General features: G+C 39.0%; 2 protein-coding genes across 2 annotated transcripts in view; one reads left to right on the top strand and one right to left on the bottom strand.

Annotated features, from left to right (window-relative positions):
• The window catches only part of mafk (v-maf avian musculoaponeurotic fibrosarcoma oncogene homolog K), a 10,055-nt gene extending 5,918 nt beyond the window's left edge, over positions 1–4,137 (top strand). Inside the window, exons 2-3 of the mRNA XM_017433542.2 lie at positions 48–126; positions 209–4,137. Coding sequence (XP_017289031.1) covers positions 48–126; positions 209–646 — 517 coding nt within the window. The 3' untranslated portion in view covers positions 647–4,137. The remainder of the gene's footprint in view (positions 1–47; positions 127–208) is intronic.
• tmem184a (transmembrane protein 184a) lies at positions 3,166–22,456 on the bottom strand. Its single transcript, XM_017433540.3, has 9 exons — positions 22,058–22,456; positions 21,706–21,894; positions 16,222–16,387; positions 15,297–15,387; positions 14,877–14,952; positions 11,405–11,496; positions 10,151–10,320; positions 9,854–10,051; positions 3,166–5,664 (listed from the first exon to the last, which is right to left on the bottom strand). The coding sequence occupies exons 2-9, from the start codon at positions 21,892–21,894 to the stop codon at positions 5,435–5,437; spliced, it is 1,212 nt and encodes a 403-aa protein (XP_017289029.1). The 5' UTR covers positions 22,058–22,456; the 3' UTR covers positions 3,166–5,434.

The raw sequence follows: 22,456 nt of genomic DNA, 5'->3' as shown, positions 1-22,456 counted from the left end.
GAATGACATGCTTTTATTAAATTGTCTTTTTTCTGTTTTATTCTCAGTGCTTCTTCTGTGAGATTCTGGTCAGTTTTCTGCATGCAGGGAATGACGACTCCTTTCAAGCCACACAAAGCTTTAAAGGTAAGTGTGAGGAGTCTCAGACGTTTCATAGACCGGTGTTTCCACGTGGAGTTGTTCCTCATTTATTCCTCACGCCCTGCAGGTCAAGAAGGAGGTGGGCGAGAATGCACCGGCTCTCAGCGACGATGAGCTGGTGGCCATGTCTGTGCGGGAGCTCAACCAGCACCTGCGTGGGCTGACCAAGGAAGATGTAGTACGGTTGAAGCAGCGGCGACGGACCCTCAAAAACCGAGGCTACGCCGCCAGCTGTCGCATCAAGCGCGTCACCCAGAAGGAGGAGCTGGAAAGACAAAAGATAGAGCTGCAGCAGGAGGTGGAGAAGCTGGCTCGGGAGAACGCCAGCATGAGGTTGGAGCTGGACGCCCTGCGAGCCAAGTATGAGGCCTTGCAGTGTTTCGCCAGAACTGTGACCCGAGGGCCAATGTCACCGGGGAAGGTGGCCACCACCAGTGTCATCACCATCGTCAAGTCGGCTAACCACAACAACACCAGCCCAACCCCGTTCTCGGCTCCCTCCTAGTGCCTGACAGGACTGGGCTCCTCTGTCTCCTGCCTGGTCCTTCCTGGTTCTGACCCACTCATCCTGTACTGAGAGGACGCTCAGTAGTTCGTTAGACTGAGGGATGGGGTGGGATGGCAAGCTCTATGTGACGTTATGCTGCATTCACAGTTATGTCTTCCTCCTTCTGTCTCTAACACAACCTACACTGTCTGCACACTGTTCACACCCCGTCCCCGACACCCCCCCAGCACCGGCAGGGTTCAGACCTCTCTGACCCATGACTGATGGCAGAAACTTGCTTTTACTCCACTGTGACGTCCTTTTAAGAAGCAAAAACACAGTCTAGGACCGCTCTGATCCTTAATGCTACAGGACATCAAATCTGAGTGGTTTAACCACGGGACAGTGATTTGTTGAGTCATTGTCAAATCTTTGTTTTTTTGTATAAATTTACATAAAACTTTTGAAGCTATTGCTTTAAAGTGACCTATATCTGACATGTGGTTAAGCACACTGAGGTTTTATAATTGCTAGGTTTAAGGTCAGGAGGATTGTTTTTCATGGTTAGAGCTGTTCTCCAACCAGAGCTCTGCCTTCAAGAGAGAAAAATGAGAGGTTTAATAGTAATGGACCTTTATGGTTATACAATGTTTACAAAAGTTGCCTGAAAATAGCAGTCAATACGCTTCAGTAAAGGTTTCATATAACTCTTGGAGGTGGTTTAATTTAGATTTTTAGAGGTAACTTCGTAGCTTGAAATGTTTTAAATTCCGTCATTAGAACAGAACTTGTTTGCAGGCCTTTGCTGGACTGAAATGACTTGCACTCAAGATAAAATTGCCTTTTTTCAGTTGACACTTGCACAAAGATTAGGACAGGTCTCTCAGCTACAGGTTGTCTGCATCAGGTACTTTAGATCCATTTCACAGATTCATCATGAGGGCAATTTGAGCTGAGGTATTTGTGGAACTGTTCAGTGTGGCAGAAACGTGTTTCTGTCAGACAAAGAGGGCTGTTTGGGAGGTGTTAATGTGATTCTGTTAGTGTGTTCCTTTGTTTTATCTAAAGATAAAACTGGTTTCATGATTTTGGATTAACTTAAATGTAAAAAAATTGGAACGTGATTAAGGAAGAGATGGAGCGGGATTAGTTTGGCTTTTGGGGATTCATCTTAAAGCACTTAAAACTGTAAAGATACAGTATAAAGGAACATAATTCCCACAGCAACTTATTTGTAGAAACTGATAAAGATGACGGAAGCTGTTCTTGTGTTTCTGAAGCTGCTGGGAGTTATTAGCGTTCTGATTAAATGTGGTGCGACTGCGTTAGACCTAATGCAACTAAGGATGGAATAAAGCGTTTTGTACTGTAGCACCTGATGTTTGGTGGGTAATCCATATTGGATAACATAATAAGAGCAGTTTTTTAAACAAATAGTCCATCCACTTCCTGTATATTACAGATTGTGTTGATAAACTCCGTCCTTAAAGAAGTCATTCCTTCTGCCGGGTCACTGCCGCCGCTGGTGTTGGTGTTTCACAAACAGCCTTGCTTTTGACACACTCTTCTACAAGAGAACTCCTGACACCCGTCTCCTTAAAAGAAAAAATGAAAAAAATAAAAAAAGTGGTGTCATGACAACTAAATGCAGTAAATATTTAACTCTTGTTTTTGTAATATTTAAATTTGAGATGAACTTGAAGCTCTTCTTGCAGAGGATCCATTCCTAATTTGGAGTGAAGTCAGCGGAGATCGTTCATGTCAGGATTTTTCTCTTGGCTAAAGAGGACATGACTGTTCTTCCCCTGTTCCATAGCTGCAAATAAATTACAGTTTGGGGAACTTTGCTGCTGTACAACCTGCTGTGACGTTTTAAAGCAGGGGCGTTGCTGTGTTCTTACTCTCGTTTTGTATTTTCACCTGATTTCTGTCGATATGTCCCTCGTTCCTTTTCAAATATTAGTTTTATACAGTCTGCATATACGGCATATAAATGTTACATATTTTTCTATATTTATGTCTTGTACTATCCTTGAACCGGTGTGATTATGTAATCAGTCTTTGAAGTCTAAACATGTATTTCAAGTGACAAAAGTTGTATTCACATTTACAATGGGACAACTAATTTCATAACTTAAGTCTTTTATTTTGAGTATTTAAGTCCAGTAAATGGTTAATCTTTGCAGAATTGTTAGTCAAATTGGACAAACGGTGACTGGGCTTACATGCAGGCTGCAGCTAATTATCTGTACTGTTGTAAACAGTTAACAGTGTCAGTGATGAGCGACAACTGTTAGGTTTGTAATGTAGTAAGAAAATCGACTGGAATGTGATCAAATGAAAAGCAGCAATGAAATGTAAAAATCCTTTTTGAATCATTTACTTTTTCACAGAAAAAAGTGGTGTCCAAAGGCTTTAAGTCTATTGTGGACCAAATGTTCGGCCTGCAGAGCCTGACATTTACCTGACACATTTAAACTTTTAAGCCTTTTTATGTTTCTGCAACTGTTACCTGAGAACTTTTTTACGTATTCAAATTTGTTAACCAGATCAGAACATGTGTTTGTTTACATAATTTAACTTCAAACATTCAGGTAACAGATAATGTCTACAAGTGTTTTCTGCAAAGCACCACAGTGACCTCTTCTGGCAAAAAAAAGTACATTTTTTAAGCACTTACTACTAAATTTAAGACTGAGGTGATTGATTTCTAAAAGCACACCTAAATAATAATTCTCTTTATTAAAATGTAAATTAAATCTGTCTGTATAGTGCCAAATGAATGACAAACCTTTTCTCTGGGTGAAAAAAAAATATGCAGAGGTCCGTTGATGCTCGGAAACTTTCCTTTTAGGCAAATCAACAAAAATACTTTCAGGAGGTGTTCCACAAACATGTAGACAAGAATTTCCTGTCATAAATCTTTATTCAATCTGGTCCAGACACTTCTTTTTTCCTCCTACAGTTTCTTTTTATATATCCGGGAGCTGTGACGGACTTGTATGAGAATATGTTAAGTTAATACTTTCATGAGTCACAAAAAATGTAAATATGTGAAGAAAAAACTTAATTCTTTGTCAAGAATTTTCCTTTTTTTAAAAAAATAAATAAGCTGTCACACACAAGCTTTGCCAGTCCTACAAGCTACTGTGTTCCACTTCAGCTGAGTAAAACGTCTCCTGTTATTGTAGAAGGGACGGAGTGTTGAATAAAAGATTAAATAAACTGAATGTTAGGTTAATAGCTGCATAGAGTCTGTATGTAAAAGAGAATTTACTTTTCCCAGTTTTATTGTAACATGTAGAGGCCTAAAAAGTGACTTAGAAACTGAGTATTCTTGCAACATGTCATTACTCTGCTCACATATAGTTTCTATTTATTATTTTATGGATTTGTGGAAGATTATGAAATAAACCACCTAAATTATTTTTATTTTCCATTCTTTTATTTACATTTTTCCTCAATGAACTACCCTCATGTACAAATAAAGCTGTATTTTTCTGCTCTGATTTTGAGTATGGTATAGTTATTTATTGCCACATCTGTTTTTGTACCTTTAAATATACACTATTTCATTAAAAAGTCAGCTAAGCTCAGTACTTGTACATATTTTTTATTTTGAATTCAAGCTGAGCAAAATTAAAACAAGAATAAACTACTGTGACATTTTTGTACCCAACTGCCTGCCCTTCCAGAAAGACAACTATCATTGGCACCAAAGGGTATAAAATGGAAACAGTTTGGATTTATTAGACAAAAACAGGCCCCTGATAACGTGTTTGTATAAAGCTACAGACCTGAAAGTACAAAGTAAAGTTGGCGTTTCTCATCTCTGAAAATTCCGGACTTCACACAATAAATACATTCACAATTTTAACATTTTAAACACAAATGCAAAATATTAAGCACAATTAACACTAAACATTTTTTTTTACATGTTTTATAATCCCTGGGGTGGTGATACAAAGTTATCACATAAAACTAAATTAAAAAAACACCATAATGAATATTTTGAAAGAAATATAATTCCTAGCGTCTGTTAAATAAACATTTAGTTTGACTAAATTTACTTTTTTGCATGGAGGAAAAAAATAATGAGAATGTCCAAAACTCCCACTCTGTAGGAGACGGGTTTTATCTAATTTGTCCCAGTTCAGGTGGATACAAAGGATTGTGAAGTGCAGTCTGCAGTTTGAATTGCCTGCTTCAAAACTAATGTGTCTTTGAACAAATCCTTTCATTTGTCAGGAAACCATGCAGAGGAATGCTCAGCAAATACTTCAAACGAGCAGATGTGAGAAACGGTCCATGAAGTGCCATTCTCCGCCATCGCTGGCTTCCCTGCCTCCCACCTGGAGCCGAACATTAATCATCTCCTCTTTGAAACTGACGTGACTCAGAGAAAATGCACTTCAGACAGCCAGAGAGCCGCCGTGGCGCCCTGACAAAACAAAAATCGGCACGGGGGACGCAGCTGAAAATCTGGCGGCTTGATTTAAAGCGAACGCACGGCCCCAGACTTCTGTGATGAAGTGAAGATGACATGTCATTTTCCAGATTATCACAGCAAGATGGAGACACATCAGCCCTCTGACTACTCAGCTACAAATTAAACAAAAAAAAAAATTTCATCCACATCTTCGGCTTAAATTATCACTGAGACGAGGCAGAAGCAGGCAGTCCATTTTAAATACTGGGATGATGAAAATTAAACACCTGGAATCAAACCAGCTCTGTGAGAGATGAAAGAAGGTCGGAGGTACGGGTGGAAAGGGCACCAGCACCTGGATCTTGCCGGGAAAATGCCTACAACTCATCATCAGATGTAATCAGCATGATTTTGTCAGCCTTGCGAGAGCTCTTGTTGCTGGTGGCCACTTTTCCGTTAGTGCTGGGCTGGGTGACCTCCTGAGTGGATTGCTGAGTGTACTGCTGATAGGCTGGGGAGAAGTTGTGGATCGCATCCTGCACCATATCCCCTGGGTTTATGGTTTCCTTCAAACCGCTGGAGATGCTGTGCATTGGGGGGATGATTTCTGCAAAAACAAAAAAAGGGGAGTCGGTGCTTTAACGGTCAGACGGTGACGGAGATGCTGCAGCTTTGAAACACCAAACGAAAGCAACACTTTATGCAGGGTTCAAATTAGGTCATGAGAATATGAAGGACATGAAAATGAGTTTCAACAGAAGCCCTGTTTTTCTACAGAGTGTCACTTATTAAAAATCTCAAGACAAATCTTAAAAAATGCTTGTCTAAATCCTCACAGCACACTGGTTTTAAAAAATGAATTAATCTGAAAGCCAATTATTTGTGGGAATGCTGAGTCAGCATATACATGATCATTTTCCTGTTTATAGTTTCTTCCACAGTTTTTGCAATCCAACTACTTCCATATACTTTGTGCTTTTGTAACCATCCGTATTTTAACATTCAGCTTGATCACAAACCGTTTAGTTACGGTGTGCACTCATGGTCCCTGAGCACCAAACCCAATCATTTCACCCACGACTAAAGGGAATATTGAAACAAGCAGAAGTAAAACCTGATATTCTTCCACAGAGCAAAGACGAGGATGAAAAACAATAAAACTGAAGTGACTTATTCTGTGTAGCTACTAAAAAGGCTGAAGATTGGAACAATTTATTCATCTCCACACTCTTTAGTGTCATCTTGACTGAATAAAAGTAAAGTAAAGCACTCCTGTATGGTACTCAGTGAAAAGAATGTGGAAAAGAAAATGAAATAACTCATTTGCCTCTGATTTCCTTTGAATCTTTCTCGCAAAGAGCCCCGATGTCAGACCGTGACACCTCTTCTGTGCTCAGTAACATATTGTAGCTTTTAATCGTTCCATCTTCCTTCTCTTCTCTTTAATGATAATTGCCCTGTGAGCCATTTGTATCAATGTGTGCCTTTCAGTCAGCTTCCTGATGCGTACAGGGCTCTTACCAGCACACGCACAAATTTGTCATTTTTACTTTGTTTTGGTTAAAAAGGGATAAAAGGAAATATAAAAGCACTACTCTGGCTGCTTGTTACATAAAGAAGTGAGTTTAAACTTATTAATTACCTTTACAGCTCTAAAGTGCTCTGTGCTCGTCTACATTATTGATTTCCTTGCACCTTGAGCTGAGCTCCTTCCTTTGCTCCTGAGGTGAAACCTTTCCAACGTCCCCTCAGACCTTCTTGCCACGAAGGCAAATTAGCCCCGTAGGCAGTGGAAATCTTTATTAGAAGAAGTTGGGTTAGAAAACTTGCATACTTTTAATTAATCTTCAAAACATACTCTTGGTAAGGACTTTTATTCCTCCCTAACTCAACTTTAACAATTAGTTAAAATATTAGACAGTGTCTCACTGTAGAAAGAAAAAAAAATATTTGTGTTGATATTATTTTGTGCATTAAGATCTTTTTGTAAGCCATGACATTCCCTTAAAGGATTCTTACGTATATTTTTTGCTCATCATTAACTTTCCTTCCCCTTCGTCTGTGCTTTTCTTTAGTTTCTGACTCTCTTTCACCCCCTTTTCCCTCAGTGCTTTTCCGAGTGTACGTTGAAAGCTGAACCTTTATGTTCCGGTCTGCAGTTGCTGGTCATTTCTGGCCCTGGAGCTGCTTGTTCCTGATCTGTGACTGACAGCCCATCCAGCCTTTCCATCATTCATCTGTCTCAACGGACCATTACTTCCAAAAACTGTCACATGCAATATCCCTCTCTGCTTTGACACATCCTATTTTCATTGTCATGCCAGCCCACTCAGCTGTAATATAACTGACAATTAGCACAGACAGTAATAACGACTATTTTCAGGATTAAAACAGTAATCCTTATGAGAACACCTTCAAAGCTTTTCTATAATTACTACCTTAAATACAAGATTTTCTTCCATTTTATCCACTGTTAATCTTGTATGCACCATTTCTCACTTTCACACACCGTCTTGGCAGTGCACAGTTTAGATGGTAATTTGCTTTATCTCTTTCCTCCCCCTCTCCTCAGGGAAAAAGGTTCTAGCCTATAAACCCGTTTCTAATCAAGGTTTTGACTAGATAGAGGAAGTTAAATTAGAGCTTCTTCCTTGTTACTGTCACCTCGGTGTGATTGCTCCGAGGGAGTCAGGCTCTGGCAGCTTGTAGAGAAAATTTAAACAATTCCGTTTGCTTTACTGGGTTTGTGTTACCTATTATTGCTCGTTCATTTCTGAGCTTGTTTTTAGTTGACTGTGCAGCCAGTTGAGCGTCCTCCCCACGGCTGAAGCCCTCGCTTCAATCATCCCAGGTTCGATTCGCTGCTGCACATCTCGGCCCTCTCTCTCCTGTCTACTTCCCACTGTTAAGTAAAGGCTATTAGGCAACAAATCAAGTTGCACACAATCCACGGACCTTAAAGGAATACATTGCTTTGATGTCCGTCCATGTTCATTTGCAATCTGAGGTCCAGACATCCTCCAAAGGAAACTCGTTTCAGCTGTTTTATCGGGGATTCGGTTCTCTCAATCGTGACACAAATCCTAGATGAGACTCCGACGTAGATGAACCAACTAGCCTCAACTCCTTTGTCAATAACCAAAACCTGGTGCAGAACCATCATTACTGACATAGTTTCTAAAAATTCCTCTTTAGACTTCTGCAATGTCTATCCTCCCATCACCAGTATCAGGAGGGAAAACACGCACGGCACAAAGAGAAGCGTTATCTGTACAAAAAAAAGCTTCAACTTTGCTTTGCAGAATGTACTGACTTGTTTTTATTGTTAAATAATGCAAACCAAACAATGTTTGTTTCGAGTCAGGCCATTGTTCATCCAGTTTCTGGTATCCAACACAATTTCAGCTCAGCTGGGTGCGTTCAGAGGAAGTGACAGAGTTCAGCGATAAACTTGGTAATTAGATTCCCAGCCCTGCAACCTCCCCGCAAACCACTGCTTATGATATACTGAGGATTTAAAAAAAAACTAAACAAAAAAAACTACACAAATATAGTCAAATTTTACAACAGCAAAGTCTTGCATCTGGGTGAATGAGAAAAACTTTGTAAATTGGTTAGTAGAACTTTAAAATAAAAAAAAGGCATACAAGTGTGAAGCACAGTTCCAATTTAAACAAACAAACCAACCAAGCCTTAAAACACTCAATCCTTGAGCACTGATGAACCCCTCTACCATGAGAAACACCAGCTTTCCAACAATTTGGTGATAACGGCCTGGATGGTCTTTCTTATCTTTGGTTCCTAGAAAATTACTTTTTTTTTTTTTTTTTAAACCAAAATTAAGCTGAAATGTGATTTTATACAACCACAGGCCAGATTTCCACTGTTTTTCTGTTTATTTTAGAGGAGTTTGGGCACTGAAGCAGTGTTTCTGTGTTAACTAGCTTTTATCTGTGTGCAGAAAAGTGTTAGCTGACATCTCTGGCTGCAGCAGAAAACTATAAGTGACAGTGGTTGTCTGAGGTAATCTTGAACCTTTGTCACCATATAAATCATGATGCATAACAGTTTCTCCTTCAGTGACACTTGAGGACTTGAAGGTCACTTACATCAAACCACTTTGACTTTCATTTAATGACAATTCTGCAAGATCTAAATATTTTAACATCAGTAAATATTAAATGATCATATATATTTTTTTAAGTCTTACATTAAGATGTTTGAAATAATGAAATGATCAATGGTTCTCAGACAGAGTTTAGTGAAAAGTACTGAGTAGTGATCCATTATTTTCTTGGACAGATTAAGCCTTTGGTCGATTTTCTTTTCATTTTTAATCCCGGCACCCTCACCTGTTGCTCTAGAAAAAAAAGGGAGTTTCTACGTCTTTTTCAGAACAAATGAGAATTTAATCTTTTACATTCTTGATGGATGTTGGAGCAAAGGTAATAATTTATAACTAAATACAAAAAGATTTAATCATTCGTATGATATTATGTTTCTATCTATATCATCAGTTACTGTCAAAACTTAGTCAGGTTTTAGAGAAAGCTGTGGCTTTACAACACTTCTTAAAGGGCACTGCAGGACTTGATGAGTTAAATGTCAGTATGCTGGTTCAACAGAACAGGGCGGCTGCAGCTACAGCCATGTAACTTTGAACACTTTCAAGACTGTCATTATTGTGCAAGTGAGAAGGGCAATTAGCCTGAGAACATGTCAACATATTTTAGAGAAAAGGGCAAGATGTAACAGTCCACGTTATTTTCCCAGCTTCCTGTACAAACCAATCTCACCTGGCACTTCACTTTTCTTCTCCTGATAGACGGTGCAGGTGAAGGCGTATCGGAGAGCGATGGCAGCAAAGAACATTTCTATGCAGATGATGAAGTTCTGCCAGCCTGCTGCGACCGTGCCGGCACCGACTTCGTGTCCATTGATGAAAAGGGCATTGGGAATGACGCCGCATCGTTCCAGGATGGCTAGGACCATTCCTACAAATGCAGCATAAATATCTCTGTTGATTTACACTTCTTTGTGTTGGGGGTCACTCAAAATAAATAAAAATCAATCAACAGGAGGGATGAACTCACCTTGCCAGAAGGACAAGAAGATGACAGATTTAATTGTGAGAAACTTGAGCACAGGTTCATACGGCCGGAGCAGGTCGCTGGTGGCAAAGAAGAAGAGGAAGAGCGCGTAGAGGGCCAGGCTCACTGAGAGGTTGTAGATGATTGTGATGTACAGGTATCCTCCATTCACACTGAACAGGAAAAGAGGAATTATTTATTCCATTTACAAATCTCACCAGCATTTGCAAACACCATGACGTACCCATCGTTTCTACTTAGCCTTTCCAATTCATAAACTTATCAAAAAAACAGGCACATTTCAACATTTTATCATCCATTCTCCATTATAGAGAGCCTCTCTGAGGACTCAGATGTGACTACGCTAATTACTCCCATGCAGTAGAGTGCATGGTTGACTGAAAGCACATCAGTAAACAATCTGTAAGTCATCTTGGACTCGTAGCAGAGCTTAAAGACGGCTCTTTCTTCTCCATCATTTTGTTATTGAAGTAAATGGAGGACTAAGATGAAGATACGAGTCGAGATTGTCCTTTTATGTGGCAGTAAGAGGGCGATGATAAGAAGCTCGCTGGAAACTTCGGCATGAAGCCCTCATTGAGGTCTGTTTCCCTCTGAAACAAGCATTGCCACAGCTGACTCTTCAGACAGACAGAGCTGGAGAGGCACAGGAAAATAATTCAAGGAGAATTTAAGAGCTGCAGATTTCATAACTCCGATTATACGCTAAAGACAATTTTATTGAGCACATTAACTCTCCTTACTCCACTGAGACTCTTAGAGGTTCCTCTGAAGTTCTAAAATGCAGTTTAATTAAACTAAGTGTGCAACGGATCTCCAACCTTTAAATCACTTGAAACAAAGTATTAAATGAAGTAGAGGAACTCATCTGACAATACTGTTCGTTTTCAAGTGTCACATGTGGTGACAATTACAAACTTTTATAAGAAAGCACTATTATTCAGATGAAAAGCAGCAATCTACTATATTTAGTTCAAACTTATAAACTTCTGTAACATTATAATATCAAAAATGTGGAAGAAGCTGTTAAAGTGGCTGTGAAAAAAGACACAGCTGCAAAATTCAAACCCAGAACTTATTTTAAACATTTTCATTATGTCTCCTGTGAAAGGGTGATATGATTATCTCCATTTCCACAGTTTTCATGTGCACCTAAACAGCATCCGAGCCCCCTGGGAACAACATGCATGAGTAAAATACACAAAGAGCAAAATGGAAAAAAAAAATGCCGCTCACTTAAAATCTCCGTCATGATATTTGCCAAAGGCCTGCAGGATGATGGTGATGACTGCCATGATGGGTTTAACAACACAGAACTGGAGAGTCGCCTGCAGGATACATGACAGCCCAGAATGAGACACCAAGTGACAACAAGAAAGGACACCACAGAGGAGGACGAGGACATCAGAGTCAGTGTGTACATTAAATGAGATGGAGAAACTGCTCATTGACAACAAGGTGTCTCTGTTTTCAGATGATTCCGCTTTCGTAAGAGCTAATGCGTTTAATTTTCTGTCTACACACGCATACGGATTATCAAAACAATGCAGCATTTTGCATTAAGCTGAGCTACAAAATACACACAATTAACATCTCCATTTTATTGATTAAGGAAAAAGAAAACAAATCCATTTACTGGAACAACTACCGGGTAAAAGATAGCTTGTTTTGTTGTGAGGTTCTGTGTTTGATCACCTCTTGGCACCGAGCAGCAACCTGGTGGTCTCTCTGGTAAACTGACAATTGCCAAGAGGTGAAAAATTGTTTCATTAAAGTCAGATTTCTGTACGAATCCATCTTTCTTAAACTTCAATTTCAGGACACCATTCTGGCCGTAGCCTTACATTTAAAAAAGTGCATTTCTTTATATGTTAGATGTGTCCTTTAATTAAAAAGCTAATCCCCAACTTAAAACAGATGTAACCTTTATTAAAGACTCTCCTTCAAACCATTAAAGGAACCTCTGGGATGCTGATGCAGTACAAAGGAAGATGCTGAGGATGGAGAAACGGCTGGACAGGTGTCTGAGTGGTGCAATGATGCTTGAACCAACCGATCTGTTAAAGGCTGCCACGCATTAAAGCAACAGGCCAGCAGCGTTCAAGGCTCTGAAAGGACTGGAGGTGGTGACAAGTTTGTCAAACTGGCATCAGTATTTATAATACTATTTAACTGATTTACTTTGAAGGTTCCAGCACTGACAGTTTTTATTGTTCTACTATGAGTTTGTCACTCTGAATATCCTCAAAGCAAACAATTTAACATACTACCTGACATTATTTGATATTCAAAACACAATTACAGGTTCCTGGCAGAGAGGTAAAAGTCGACAGCAGTTCTCTGCCTCAAGTTAAGGCAGCAGTTTAAACTCTTTACAGATCAAGCAACAAATTGTAACGCAAAGCTAAGTTATGTATCAAAGTACACTGCATGATTCAAATTTGTGATAAGAAGACATATCCTGAGGCTTTTTGTTCCTCTGTTACAGTTTGTACCAAATCGCAGATTATATCTGTATGCAAGTGCAACCATTCGAGTCGTTCCAACTCGTCCAGATCACAATCTACATTTATTATTTTTCAGTGTTTACTTCTAGAATGTGAATGCATAATTTAAAACTATATTAGGTTTTTATTGTTTGCCTTCAGTGCCGCTGTAAACTGTAAATTTCCAAACATGGAAATAAAAAACAAAGTCTCATCTTATCAAAGTGAATACTGAAGAACAAACACCTGAGGAGAAGACCATGTGTTTTAAATGACAACTGCCCAACCAGCCAAACCAGCTGCTCACTGACTGACATGTTACTTGTCGGGGGCTGATCACTTTTACAGCATTCATAAGAGAAAACACTGAGTTATGCACCAAGTACGTCTCCAAGTAAAGCTGCAGATTTCTTTTATTTCTCAGCTGGTTTATTATCACAAATATTTTCCATTGTGGCTTCAGTGACATTACAGGATCATCGGAGTCGAAGTCGGAGCGATAATGGTTTTTACCCGTGTCTTTGTGTGTGTGCGTGTGTGTGTGCGCGTGTGTGCATGTGTTTGTTTGTCCGCACCGTTTGCGAAATAACACATGAATCACTGAATGGATTTTAATCAAACTTCCAAAAAGCAGTCATCTACAACTAATTAGATTTTGGAGTCAAAAATGGCACTTACTGATTAAACTGTTTAAGCTTTTTATACCACTAATTATTGGAATCAAACTTATATCTGGAATCACTGAATAAATATTAATGAAAATTTCAGGAAGTAATCATTTACATTTCTCGTTTATACTCCAACATGTGAGGTGTCACTTTTATATTGTCCACTTATTCACCCACCCATTCATCATCTGCCGTTTGTTCCGGAGTCGGGTCGAGGGGGCAGCAGCCTGAGCAGGAAAACCTTTATGCACATTTAAACTGTGCATAATGTTATTTTCAAGGTTTGACCAAAATGGCTATAACTCAATTCTAAACGTAAGATGATCTTAGTTTAAAACACTGGCATGAAGAGTGAATTTTAGTTATTATATATCCAACTATATGTATAAATAGAATAAAGTGTTAAACTGGTTTAAGCAACAAAGATCTTTATGAATAATACACCAACTTGGATCGAGTAAACCCTGGTGTTGCTGTTCTCACTTCTGAGCATAAAAATTTCCCGCAAGCAACCAACACCATGATGAATGACTTCACAGTGACACGTCAAAAACAGGTTAGGGTGCAAGAGCAGTTTATCCTCCTAACCTTATCGTCAAACACCACCGTAACTCCAACCTGCTTTTCCATATCAGTGATTGATTCGTTAAACCTTACTCTAATGACGCTAAAGCTTCCGCAAAATGTGAAAAGAATTATAATGATTTTAATCCTCTTCGAAAAGAGGCAGGAAGGCCCATCAGATCTTGCTCTCTGGCAAGTAGTTTGTTTCAAGGAGCTGCTGAAGACTCAGCATGTGATCAATAAATGCAAATATATGGAGTACTCAGTCAGAGGAAATCAATATGAAAATCTTTGTCCTGCACTTCACTTTGGTCCTGACCACCAAAACAATCCTTAATTAGTAATATGAAAACTTGACATATAGTTTTACCTGATAAAAATCATTGAGATTGCAAATTAAAAAAAAACAAAAAAAAACTAATTAGGACAAAATTATTAAAGCCTCCAGCTACGTTTAGAGGCTTCTTTTAAAATAGTTCACCAAATATTCTTATCAAAGCACAAAGCTTATCACCTGCCTCTAAAAAAAAAAAGCTTTTCACTATCCATTTTGTTGTAAAGACATAACGCTCAGATTCAATATCCATCAACGTTACAGTGGAAGGTTGCGCAGCATCCCAAGACACCGAAAAAGAGCTCTGTGCTGACAGTTTATATCATGTCTCGGCGTATATTATCGAGCTGCTTTCACCTGCCCTTGCTTCTTTTGCTTTCCTGTTTTGTTTTTAACCAATGCATGTCATCCGCGGAAAAGTGTGCATCCAATTACAGCTACTGTCATCTGTGAGCAATCTGGAAACCTGTACGAAAGCTAATTTACAACTTAATTATTATTTTTTTTAATGACAAATTAAATTTACTTTTCTCTGCACTGTGTGTTGTCAGTGTGTGTGGATGTGTGTGTGTGTGTGTGTGTGTGTGCGAGCGACAGTTAATTTCAGAGATCAGAGAAATAATCTCTGGAGCAGAGAAAAATGGCTCGAAGCTCACCTGTTTGCAGAATCTTAAAAAGCCGATGGAGTAGCTCATTCCAACAAGGCAGCACGTTCCATACAGACAACTTGACCTGTGCAGGCAGCAGGAAGTAATGAGTCATGTTGTCACGCCAAAGCTGAAACATGTTTACTAGACAGCAGAGGCAGGGACACGACATGCATAAACTAAGAGTCTAACGAAACGGAAACACACGTGTCATAGCTACATGAGAATCTTATTCTATGATATGCAAATACAGAAAACGACCTGCCATAACATTATGACCAGTCTAAGTTAACCAAGTCAAGGAACTAAGTTGTGATTGGTGGGCCAGAAATTAGTCCAAATCAAGGAAATGTGTGTTGTGTTACATGTGCATAATAAACCTCTTTGAATACACTGTAAACATGTGTAATGTGGATAAAGTCCACTCACTGTATGGATTTCCCTCGAATCTCTGACATGATTGCACTCTCTCCTCCAAGATACTCAAAGGAAAGGCTCAGGAAATTGTAAATGACAAAAGCTGTAACAAAAAAAAAAGTTATTTTTTCATTTTTATTTCACATCAAACATGTTTCAGTGCAGGATTTCAACTGCTAAATTATTATTTTTTTTCTTTTTCTCAATAATAAGTCTTCCTTTACTGTGAAGGTCAAATACTTTTAGAAGGAAATCAACTTCCCCATGATCAAAAAAATAATAATTAGCCCAACATTTTGGAACAGTGAATGTTTTAGTCCTTACATTAAGAAGCTTCCAAGGGTTCTGTGTCTCAGAAATCCCTTCCTAATCCTTTGTTGCTATTTAAGGGAGGATTAAATGAAGCAAATGCAGATGGTGTCCAGTCAAGAGAAGGTTCATTATGCTTTAGCCTCAGCTGCTAATGGTTTTCCAGTTACCCTGACTCCTGATGCTCTGCACTATCAATCAGCTACAAACCTGCAAACATACTGTAATCGGTCCAATTTAATTGTACAAATTGCTTATAATCCAATTTGCATATGATTCACCCTTGCAATTGGTGAAATACTTTCTGAAGAACAGGGTTTACATTATAGCAGAATGTGGAGAAATCATTGTGGAAGTTGACAAATTGTGCAAAACATTATGTGCGTTTGCAAGTACACAGAAAGAATGCTACTAAAATTACTCCTAGAAATGAAAATGCCTCAGATAATGAAGTCTACGTTCATGAGAACAAAGACTGGAATGAGAAACGTGTTTGGTCACTTTCTCGTCTTTCTGTTCGTAGCAGCCACCTGAAATATGAGGGCAGGATAACAGCTAAGGCTGCCTACGGAAGAACAATGGCTGTCTACGAAAGAGACGCGGATTGTTTACCGCTTGTGACACGTACCTTCGTAGCAGTCCCGAATGGAATCAAAATACACGTAGTACTGGTCGTTGCTGATGAAAAGGAGACTGAGCCAGGAATCAAAGGCATAAACTGGGACGATGAACAGGATGCGGATAATGTAACGCTGCTCATTGGGGACAGTGTAGGAACGGAGGTGTGTATAGATCTGTAACCAAAACACAAAGAATAAGAAAACATAAGTCAACAAGAACAATCCTGGTGAGCAGATTTGTAAAACACAGTTCTGAATAATACATGTTGTGAGTCTTGTACAAGATTAAAACTGGGGCGATTTGTGTGTTTGTGAGAGTAGAAAACAAATTGTGAAAAGCACTCTAAACGCCGTGCTTTATAAATATATAAATCTGGTCCACTAATCTCAACTAGAATTGGCTCCAATTAGCGGACAAAAATTATTCATGATGGCACCATCAACAGTAGTGGTGTAATTAACTGATAATGTGCTGAACCCACCAGCATCCTGACTCATACATGTTTGGTTTACAGTTTATTTGGAATTTGAGCTCATCAGCCATCCTAATGTTAGAGTAAAGTTCTGTGTGATGTGAGTCACACATATGCAAGCACAATGACAATATTCATTCAGTTCTGTAGGAAAATATTTCCTTTTTAACTTTTTGGCCTGTATTGGAGTCCTTGTAACTGAAGAGGAAGAGAAGCCCTCGGAACTTCAGGTCCATTTGACCCAAAGGCCACGGTCGGGTTAATATAAATAAAATCCACATTAAATAGGATTTTTTTTTTTTAATTTGGATTGGTTTATTGCATAGATATTAAGCATAACAAAATGTTTGTTCAAAACTATTTTAAAAGTCATTGTAATTCAAAGCTCTCAAGATTATTTTTTTATTTATTTGAATGAACTAAAAGTGATATAAATTTACCATAACAGAGTACTGACTCTACATTAATACAGAAAAGACAATCCTGCCTCAGATATCGCATTTAATTTCCAATCTGTTCGAACACCATGCATTTCCACCCCACCTCTTATTGTTACTTAGCTGTCTGGTCAGCTTTCATGTATCATGTTCTCCCTCTGTGTGTCTGAGAAAAATAATTAGGTGGATCAGTTGTTGCTCTCATTTTAGAACATAAGAGCTGTGAATCAGTCGAGGGACAAAAAAAAAACACGGTATATTTCTCCTATTTTCTGGTCAAGTTGAGTTGCGCAGTGCAGTGTTTGAACATGACGACCAGCAGAGCTGGAAGGCAGAGGCCAGGTTTCATTGTTGTGTTTGTAAGCAGTCATGGAAAAGTGAAGCTTTACAGGCTGTTAAACCTGAGTGTCAGCCAGCGTCATTAAAGGAAAACAAATCATGTCATACAGAGTATGTATAGGCGTCCAGCCGGGAGAGTGCAAGTCTTGTTTAATTTCTGTGTATAACTTTTGAAAATATCAATTTGTGAACACTTCCATGTGCACACAGGAATCAATATTTTATTATTCCTGTATTTACTTCTGTTTTTGTGAACATAAAGCTGTTGCTTTTTCATTTATTAAACTTCACATACATTTTTTTGCACCATAAAGAACAAAAAGTGGACGACTCAAATGTTTGGTGCATCCTAACACAACAAAAACCACCAGATTCGGATTCTTTTTGTCTGTGATTGGTTCCTATTGGTTTAAAAGTCCATGTTTTTATGAAGAAAAAGTGAGCAGCTCCCTACTAAAAATTACCGGCTGCACTTGGGAGTTGTTTTCCCATCAATGCCTCTCTATCCAGATTCAGTCCGTAAATAAATATCCCTCCACAGGTACTGCTGATTCAGCTGACATTATGGCTGTCTATTACTGACTTGTATGACGATCACAGATCACATTTTATGACCACTTATTGCCACAATCTGCTTTTTCCTGAGGGTTTACAATATATTTTCTTGCAAATGTGTAGGAATATTGAACATATTACAACTGTAATTCTCAATTATTATATGACATTTAGTCTACTTAAGCGTTAACTACTTTTCCCCAAACACTCTTGGTTACGCAAGAGAAAAAATACAAATAGTAACTAAGTTAGCAGTTCTTCGGTACAGCAGCTCTAAAGTTATATACATCATAAGACTGTGACCTTAATGAAAAAAAATCCTCTCCAGGAGATCCATTTTCTTTACATCTGAAATACTTTACAGCCATTTTATCTTGCACCGACCGTTTAGTCTGCCATTATGAAACACAGCCACAGGACTGTCTCAAATAAAGAGATATTGCCCAACGTCCACTTAATAACCTCCCAGAACATCCCTGCTTTAAACTTAGAGACCACACCTTGTGTAACGCACAGCTGGCTTTCTGTTCATGCAGAAGCAGATATTAACAGCGGGTTCGAGTTGCTTCCTGGAGCTGATAAATGTCTCCACCCTTTACAGATACACAGCTCTCCCACATGGCCCCCATAAAGGGAGCGTCGTGAATCGGAGAACTTTGGGAAATACACACACACCGCATGGCAGGAAATCCAGTCACAAGACTTTACAGTGACCTTTAGGCTGTAGACACAACTTCAGATGGTTAACATTTGGGGAAAACGGTTTTCTATATCAGTTACATAAAGATGTGGTGAGAATAAGAAACTGTTCCTAAAAGGTGACAGCTTTTCGATCCTGGTTTCACGCAAATAGAACACGGAACAATGCGTTTCTTAGAAGGAAGGAAAAAATTGATAAGCAGAGAGAAAAGAGTTCAGGTAAATTGTTCCTTTCAGGGCTCGCAGGTAATAAAATGTGACAATGAGATTGTTTAATGCAATCAAAGTTGACAAAGGAGCAATGCTAGTGTTAAAAGAAATATATATTGAAGAGAGGTGCCTCACTGCGTGTTGTAATCGCAAATTAAATCTATGATCAAATAAATAACATTCTTATTGGACAGATACTAGGATCTTTTCAACGAAGAAATTTAATTTAGCTTTAGCAGTGCTTTCACTCTAAAGATGAATAAAGCTGTGAATAAAACCCTCTTAAAATTGTGTTTTTTCTTAGAGATTACAACATATTTGAGAGGATTATTGTGGCGCCGGAGATCATTGCATCACATTCTTATGATGAATGATGGCTCATTCGGCATGAAAGGAAAAAATAAACTAATTTAAAAGAACCAAGAAAAAGGCTCCGAGTTTGATGCAAAATGTTAATTATTTAACTGTTTTGGTCGGGCAATCAAAATAATTACAGTCACTTTAGACTAACAACTATCTGTCATGAAAAAAACAAACAAAAAAATATCAAAAACTCATTTCGATATTTAAACAATGACCACATAAATGCCTAACTGTAATCACTATATTAAAAACATAAAGTCTACCCTTGTACTGTCATGTAAAGCAGTATATTTTATGTCAGCTCTACACATTGCAAAATATTTTCGCTTAAAACTTTGGCATTATCGTCTACAACTTCTTAACTTTTAGAGTCAACTCGATTCAAAAAGGCTGCCACCGCTGATCAATATCAACCAACACAAAGATGGCTGCAAGTCAGTCAGTTTTACAGAAAACGAGCTTATTGTTGGCGTGGTTGTAGATGACATCTCGCGTGACGTCATTCACAAGGTTTAGTTTAAAAGTCTGACATGAAAGGTGTCGGTGCAATATGCATTTAATACGAATTTGAAAAAGAATTTGTAAAAATGTGCCAAAAAAACCCACATTCATTGTATTAATTAGGACTCAATTAACTCAATCAGATCTGGAAAATCAAACATTTTTGTTATGTTTTGGCTGACTTTAAAGTAAAACTTGTCTTTTAGTTGGAGTAAACTAAAAGTCACATCCAGACTCTCCCCTCAGCACATACAGCAAGAATAATTGTGCAGTAGAGAATTCACAATAAATCCTGCTTACTATGAGGAGGGGGGTGTAATGCATTTCTTCAAGCAGATTGATGTCCTCTATATGGTTGAAAATACAAAAAAATAAATAAATAAAATGAAATAAAAATCAATGTTCTTGCTGCGTCTGTAAGACTAACCTCTGAAGACGACTGAACGACTGCTTCCAGCTATGACTTGTTTCTACAGTTTCTGCAGTGACGGTAGATTAAAGGGAAACAAAAAAAGCAAAAACACGTCGCAGGCAATCTAAAACTGAAATTTATCTGCATATAGTCACTAAAGATGCGTGCCATGTGCAAACAACGTGCAGTCATCTGGGAGAGACTAAAACTGATCTAATGCTTCTCATCCACAATGCTTCAAGTTGCAAAAAGACTAATAAGACCATCATGAAAACTAAGCAACCCTCCGTGGACTACAAGTTCGAAAAGCATTGGCAACATCACAGCAAAAAAAGATCTAAGGTCATTCTTTATCTGTGCTTAGTATTCAGAAAGTGCATTTAAGAGTCTATAGCAATTCTCCTGAGCAAAAGTCCGATGAAACACTAGCAGCATTATAACACGAATCCTGCAGACAGTTATATTCCCCAAGTGTGACACAAAAGATGCCTGTTGCAAACCTGCTCCACCCTCCCAGCGGAAAACCCGCTATTTATTTGTTTAATTAAAATGTCTTGCTGGCAAACGTTTGACCAAACACGTACTATATTAAAAAGATAGAAACCAATTTGCTGCATATTGAGTTACAAATCCCTAAACGGGGGCTGCTGTTGTTGTTTTCCCTCCGATGTACAGATTACTCAATAATTATTTCCACCACATAGCATACAAATACATGTTCATATAAATATTAGTCGGCCTTTAAATGATGCAGCATGGATGTATAATCAATAATATTGATGCAACATTTTTTAAATAAAGGGAGACTATTATAGCAGAACAAGAAAATAACAACCTCATCCATTACAAAGCTGAACGTATTATCTCTCTATCAACTGATTTCCCTGCTGATAAAACAGCACTTCTCTGCAGTCTCTGCAAATGATAAAACTGTAATGATAAGCTATCATCTCTGCACAGCAGGCAACTCCTGCACACGGGGAGGAAATGCTCATTTCTACAACAGTGGTGAAACAGTTGTGGATAAAAGGTGGTCTGCGTTGAGCCGTTTCCTCCTCTTGGCCATCATGTAGATACAGGGCTCGCTGGGTTTTCCACCGCAATCAGCCGGGTGGTGGGGGGGTTTGCCCACTTTAATCTCAGCTCCCTGGTGCCCATAAAGTAAGCAAAACTTTCACACAATGCAGTAACGGCTCGCGAGGGAGCCAGATGCACGAATACCTGCCTGAAAGCAAATTAATGCTTTCAGAGCAGATAGGAAAGTTTGGGAGTGTGAAAGTAAGCGGCGTGAGGCTTTCTAACAATGTGTTTCTGACCCCAGGCATGGGAGGAGCACAGAGATCTGCCACATCTTGGAACAGCACATTTCCATAACAGTGGCTGCAGTGCTTTAAAGGGTGTTACCCACAGGTGTGACTCAATGATGCGATCTCTCTTTGTTTCATTCTTTTTTTCTGGCACTGGCATTCAAATTCCTTCGTCTGGGGCTTGTCGTGAACGCACCTGGTGGCATGTGATGAGCAGGGCAGACCAGACGAAGAACCCCGACAGGGCCTGGGCGACCGTGGTGTTCAGGAACATCTGGCCCTCGATGATCGAGCCGTTTCTCGTCCGAATGATCGTCATGTTGTCCTGGTCGGGCAATATCGGGGCGTCCAGGTGGACGATTGAGATATTCTCAGTAGAGTTCATCTGAAACAAAACACAAAACACTACAGGTCAAATAAAGCCGGGTTATGATTTGTGTTATTTATTTAATGCAAGATGGACAACAGATTAAAAAACTTATAATACGTCAAAGAAATGAGCCACTTCCTGTGTGGAGCCTCTTCTCTGCTGTCAACAAAAGGCTCACCTTGTTCTGAGAACAGCTTTACCCAGTTTAGATGTCTCTGGCTGTCAACAAAAGGATCAGCATCGAGAATAAAATCCCCGCTTTCAGGACACCGAGCCGCGGGAATTCAGCATTTACGTCCGAAAGACACCAGGAAAGGTATTTTCTCTACATCAAGCGACGGGATTCGACTTCCTCGTTCGAAACAGGTGCCTGGAGGTCGAAGTCCACGCAGTCCGAAAAGTAAACGAAAGAAAACTGAACAGTCAGAGTAAACCAGCTGAACGCTGCATTTATTCTGCAAAACTAAAAAAAAAAAAACTTAAAATCCTGTTTATAAACAACAAAGATTTAATTTATCCTTCGACGGCTCGAACCTCCGGTATGAATATAGGTTGGGCACAGGTAAAGACGTCACGT

Source organism: Kryptolebias marmoratus, linkage group LG12 (assembly GCF_001649575.2).
Source record: "Kryptolebias marmoratus isolate JLee-2015 linkage group LG12, ASM164957v2, whole genome shotgun sequence".
Lineage (NCBI taxonomy): Eukaryota > Metazoa > Chordata > Actinopteri > Cyprinodontiformes > Rivulidae > Kryptolebias > Kryptolebias marmoratus.
This window is presented reverse-complemented; position numbering and strand designations above follow the sequence as displayed.